At 31.9% G+C, this 6,000-nt stretch overlaps 1 protein-coding gene across 5 annotated transcripts in view; it reads right to left on the bottom strand.

The window, feature by feature from the left end:
* Positions 1-545: 545 nt before the first annotated feature.
* The window catches only part of Cnc (NFE2 like bZIP transcription factor cap-n-collar), a 103,933-nt gene continuing 98,478 nt past the window's right edge, over positions 546-6,000 (bottom strand). For all 5 annotated transcript variants that reach the window (XM_076895047.1, XM_076895046.1, XM_076895045.1 and 2 more), the window contains exons 8-13: positions 4,535-4,823; positions 3,812-3,960; positions 3,535-3,711; positions 3,261-3,359; positions 2,805-3,169; positions 546-2,676 (exon numbers count right to left, since the gene is read on the bottom strand). In XM_076895047.1, the coding sequence (XP_076751162.1) occupies positions 2,509-2,676; positions 2,805-3,169; positions 3,261-3,359; positions 3,535-3,711; positions 3,812-3,960; positions 4,535-4,823 (1,247 nt within the window). In that variant the 3' untranslated portion in view covers positions 546-2,508. The remainder of the gene's footprint in view (positions 2,677-2,804; positions 3,170-3,260; positions 3,360-3,534; positions 3,712-3,811; positions 3,961-4,534; positions 4,824-6,000) is intronic.

Below are 6,000 nucleotides of genomic sequence, written 5' to 3'. Positions count from 1 at the left end.
TATACCTTTTACTTGAAAGGGAAAAATGAAGAAATTAAAATATCATTATAGCTAAGCTAAATTGAAAATGGTAAAGCTTTCTTTTGTATTATTCTCATTTATTTCTCATTATAGTGTATTGTGAAATGAAAACAAATCAAATATTTTAGTTTTATAAAAAGTTTAGTTTTATAAACGTTATATCTATCGATCTCTGTCCTTATTACTTAATAATGTAAGATAATAGTACCGCAGTCGAGTTAAAATCTGTTTTATTGTTTGATAATAGTTGCAATGCTTGTAGAAGCTTATTATATGCATAACTTCAATCTATCACACGATAAGTTGAAATTGAAATTTATTATATTTATGATATGATAAATTTCATCTTATTTAAATATTAAAACACATGTGTCGCTATCACGAATTAACTTTATCATAAAAATTGTTGTCCTTTGTTTAAATTACATTAGTGTGTAGATACATCTTCATAGTTTTAGAGTGCTTGAATCTTTTTAAAATAATATGAGGATGGATAAGTATCATGCACTTATCATATCAAAATATGTACAGTAATTTCCCCAAAGGTTTATTCAGCTTTATTTATACAATATAGAAATTTAATGACATGGGAGATCATAAAATGTGATCAGATGGATTTGAAGATTTGTATAAATCCGGTTCGTTTGTACAGCGTGTCACCGCGAACAGAGTAATTATAAATTATTCCTTTTGCAGCAGTTCTTAACAATGTGATCTCCGCTCGCTAAGTACAGTACGTAAAGGCAGCCTACACCCAATAATATAAATACAATCGTGTATGTAAATGTTAATAAAGACTTGACTATTATAAATCGTCGGCATAAACAGCATCTGTTTTTCGTTCGTTTTTAACGTTATAACATATTCTTCTCGTGTGATTACTTTGCATATATGTATTTATATATACATATATTTGCATATACATAAATACATATGCTCTATATTTATTTATATATATAATATTTATAGAAAATTATTCTAACTACGCTTAATATATATATGTATATATACATACAAAGACAAATGTGAAATACCTGAATTTTATATTCGTTCCTTACTTTATAAAAATATGTGTATTTATTATGTTTTTTATTCATATTTAGATCAATTCTATTATTAATATTGTAGCAATACAACACATCGCATTAAAAGTATCCACATACTCATATTAATTACTAGGTATCTTTATCATTGTATATTACACAATTTATCGTTAATATTTTATTTGAGTGGACTGAAATTCAATATATTTGGAGCAGTTATCTGTACAGAACACTAAACAGTTCATAAAACAATATATATTATTCGATGTCTATGACATATATCTTTATTTCTTAAATTGTTCTCAGTTAATTTCCCATCTCTTTTAAAATGCAAGTTTAAAATTTCGTATTATATATTTCTGACATTTTTAACATTGCAAAGCTGCGAACTATTTGTCGCACAAATGTCAAAATATTAGCTAAATAAAAGTGTGTATTTTACTGGCATTACTTATGCAATTATAGCTTTATCTCTTCTGTATTGAGTTATGTATAACATACGCGTGACGTTTATTTGCATTTCTATCAAAACGTACAAATATCCATGACGTTTGGCAAGATCATATAATTTTGGAAGTAACTTCATTCAATAGATTAGAATTATTAAATAATCACATTTCGACGCAATCGTAGACAATTAACATTTATGTCGATTACATATCAAGTAAATTAGAATACATCTATATATGTATGTATATATATATATATTCACTGATGAAACAACTGCACCGAAACGCGTTTAACTTTCCATGTAAAAAGGTTAAGTATATGTAATTACGACGCGTAAAAAAGAAACAAACATGTGCATATACACGTGTCTAAAATGAAAAGACACAGTCTCTATATATGCCAAAGGAGAAAGAATAACAAAAGAGAGGTGAAAAGAACATTATTTTAATACGACTATTATTATAGTGTTCCCTTGAATTTTAATAGAAAAAAAGTGACACTTAAAACATGTTATGTAACAATTTTTTTTTCATTAAGAAAACATTAATGCATTTACGATTGCATCATTGCTCAAATTAATAAATAAAAATCGTACCTTTTTAAATATAACATGGATTTTTAAAAGTGTTGTCTACTTTTTTTCTATTTTGCTTAGTTTATTGATTTATTTATGTTAGATTAACTATATTTACAATCAGTGTTTCTACGCTCGGTGATTATTTTCCAGCCGTAAAGAAAGACGTAACTCAATGTGAGTTTGAAATATTTTTGACAATTTTTCTGTTTATTCAAACATGATGTGTGAGATATATCGAGTGTTAAGCGGTAAGCTTCTCACGCGAACTTTATATTATTCCATCTAAAATTATAAGCGATTCTCCGTCTCAGCACCGTGTTCATATGCCTGTCACGCAAAAGTACGTTCAGTGTGTGAAAAAAATATTATATTTTCTCTTATCAAACAGGGCTTTTAAAACATGAGTTTTCAATAATTTCATTCCTTATGCTCAGAGTCGGGTTTCGTTTTTGGTTCCATCGTTGTAGAGCGTGGATGATGAGGATTCGTCTGATTCCTTGGCACTAACAGCACATTACCATCGGCAGATTGTTGTAGACTGTACTCGTACGGATGATACTGATTGCCATCAGGATCTCGCAAGGACTAGAAATTAAACGAGAAAATTATGTTTCCAAATCTCGAATATCAAATTATGAATAATATTAACTTTTTATATTATTACATACTATATAATAACTAAAAAGTAGCCAATGGAAAAATACTACACTTACTTGAAACACATGACGATAAAGTTGACTAAATTTATCTTTTACGCGTTGCCTTTCGATAAGCATGAATTCTCGTTCGCGAACAAGCCTCAATTTACGGTCTCTCATTTCTTTCACTTCATCGGCAAGACTAATGATTTGGTCTAGTTTACGCTTACGACAATTTTGAGCGGCGACTTTGTTCTTGCCCCGTCTTCTAATGTCACGTATCAAAGATAATTGAGCTTCGCTGAGATCGTATTTACTAAGACGTTCGTTAAATTCGTCCATAGGAAGATTAATAATATCGTTTACTGGGATAGGCACGTTCAATGCCCTTGCTCTTTTCTCGTCTCTGGTTAGGTGTTCCTCACTCTCGCTCTTACGTACTGAACAAAACATTAATTAATTATAAACATAATTATTACAATATAAAATAACAAACCGAGTTACCCTGCTAATTAGCCTCATGAAAGTTACCTTTTTTATCACGAGAAATTGGACGTTGAAGGGATCCGGAACTTTCTGCAGGTAAATGATACGTGTGATTGTGATGAACGTGTTCTATAGCAGAACGTCCTGAACATATAAACAATGGAAAGATTGTTGTTATTTAACATGAAAAATTTTCGACTACAAATTGTACAAATAGTAGAAAGTAGACAATATTTCTTGTAATAATTAAAATTCAATATATACGATAAATAGTAATTAAAAATTTAACGGGGAAAGTTAATTAGTGCACCATGTTTACCTGACTGATGACGACTGAAATCTACACTACAACTATATTTCATTTCAGGTTGAGGGCCAGCTGCGCCTTCGATCGGGCCGGAATAAGCGTTTCCTGGCGCGCCAGCACCAACTGTATGAGTGTCGTATTCGTACTTCATTGGCGTCGTCGGATGCGCTGTAGCTCCGAGAGGCGAACCTGCCATTGCAAAAATAATTGTTAATACTTTCGATGTTAAATCGCGTGCAACCTCTAAACGTTCAATTCCCCTTTCTCTCTTTCTATTAAATATACCAACCGGTTCCTTGTTCCTGAAAGTATCGTTTTGCAAACATTTGGTGTTTCTTCTGAGCAACAGGGGGCATCGTACGCTCCGTCTGACATCTTTGAGAACCAGGGTTCCTTCCGGAAACGGAGTAGTTGCAGTCGTACGACATACGATATTTGCTGGAAACATAATTATTGATATTATTTCATAGAGTGATTCGTATGTTCGATTAGCGTGCGAAAACGCGTTTGGAAAATTCCAGACATTATTCGGATAGTGTCTAGAGCATCGACGAAACACGTGTTCACGAATAAAACGCATATTAGCAGCTTTATAATGAAATCATAATCACAACATTTTAGATAATTTCATGCTTACTATACAATATCGGAAATATTTATTGCATCACGCAAATATTAATCACGTTATCACTCGTATACCTCTCCCATCATTAGTACTAGGAAAATAGTATTCCTCGAATACGAATCATTTTGTCAATTACATTGCTTGTGCTGTGTACACTTGAGAATGACGTAAGAAATATCTCGAGTATAGTAAAGCGTAAAACTTGTACCTATCTATTATATTTCTTCTAAGTAGGAATGGAAATTTTATATTTTTCATAGATGTCTAGTTACATTGTTTAATTCTATCTGTTCTTGAAATATTAAAAAATTTAAACTATAGTATTTATTTGACCGACGAGTGATATTTGACTAGAATCATTCCGATATCTCAATGATATCTAATCACCTCGCGTAATCCATGGTATAATGAGAATCAGCTTGTGTATGGCTCGAATTAGAACCAGTTTCCATCCACTCGCCATCCGAGAGGGATGGTACACGTTCGCTGCCCATGCTGCTGACAGCACTATCGCTGGATGCATCCATCCTTTCGTCTGTTACACCCGGAAGTGTCGTAATGCCCGCTGCAGAAGAGGTCGTACCACCGGCTGTTTGAACTCCCGACAAGGCCGCTGCTCCCATCGGACCCAAAGTCGAGTTGTTACCATTGTCTAGCATGCGCATGGTGTACATGCCTGAAACATTCCGTTTGAATAACATTATTTACAATATTTTCTTCTGATTGAATTAACATTTCAGGCAAATCGTGAAATGCGAACAAAAAAACTATGAAAGTGAATAATCTCTGTGACAATGTTAATCTTACTCTTTATTTATACGACATTCGAATTTGCTTACATAAGTGAAAACGTCATTTCTATTTGTAGTGATTTTTTCGTACTTGTGTAAAGATTAGATATTTGCATTTTAAATTTTGTCACTGTATTATTAAAAGGGGTTAAATTTGTACATCGAAATAATTTCAATGGTTAATTAATAGCATCGATACATATTGTACAACAGAATGTGAATGTTAGCCTGCAATACTATAATTTTTTATAACAATTGATAGTAATGAACGGCATACAATTTGTATTCTCTCATACATTTGCATCGCTAATGTAAACTATTTTAATGTATAGATTCATTCATTACATACAGCGACCCGAGGAATTATTTCGGTATGTCTCTGGTGTCTATAAAAATAAAGTTTTTTAGCTTTCGATAAGTTAAAACATTTGTTTTCTTAATAATCTGATTTTACTTCCAAATAGAATCCATTGTTGAACGACATGAAATTTAGGAGGAGCAGAAAAATGGAAGGAAGAAACACAAGTAAGAAATTTTAGTAATTAAGATTTTAAATAGTTTTCGAGATGTTGACAATCAAATTATTGCACATAGAACGTTGACTATACAAACCATTGAACGTTGTCTTCTGCACAGACGTTACTAATATAAATCTTAGTGCTCTTTTTGGTGCTCTTGATGAAGTACGTAATACCAGAATGAACTACCCTTCCAATTTCTTCAAACAATTTTCCAGTCAATATTGGACTGATACTTGATTCAATTTTTTTTTACTTATTTAATAATATTACGTTAATCACGATCATTAAATACGTTTGGACAATTTTTTCGTAGAATCGATTCAATTCTACCGTCACGATTATACCTTCTGGTACTGTTTGTTACCGTGTTCTTACTTAAATTCAGTAAATCACTGATTTCCCGGTAAGACTTTCCCTTTTCACCGCGGAAAATAACAAGTTGTCGCAAATCGAATGACGTATTTTTGTTCCAAGTCCCATTTTCATTATCAATATAGCACGATACCAACAAACGCTGACATTAAACCGAGCATACGAAACA

Source organism: Xylocopa sonorina, chromosome 5 (assembly GCF_050948175.1).
Source record: "Xylocopa sonorina isolate GNS202 chromosome 5, iyXylSono1_principal, whole genome shotgun sequence".
Taxonomy (NCBI): domain Eukaryota; kingdom Metazoa; phylum Arthropoda; class Insecta; order Hymenoptera; family Apidae; genus Xylocopa; species Xylocopa sonorina.
Note: the sequence above shows the minus strand (reverse complement) of the source record. Positions and strands in the feature narration are given on the sequence as shown.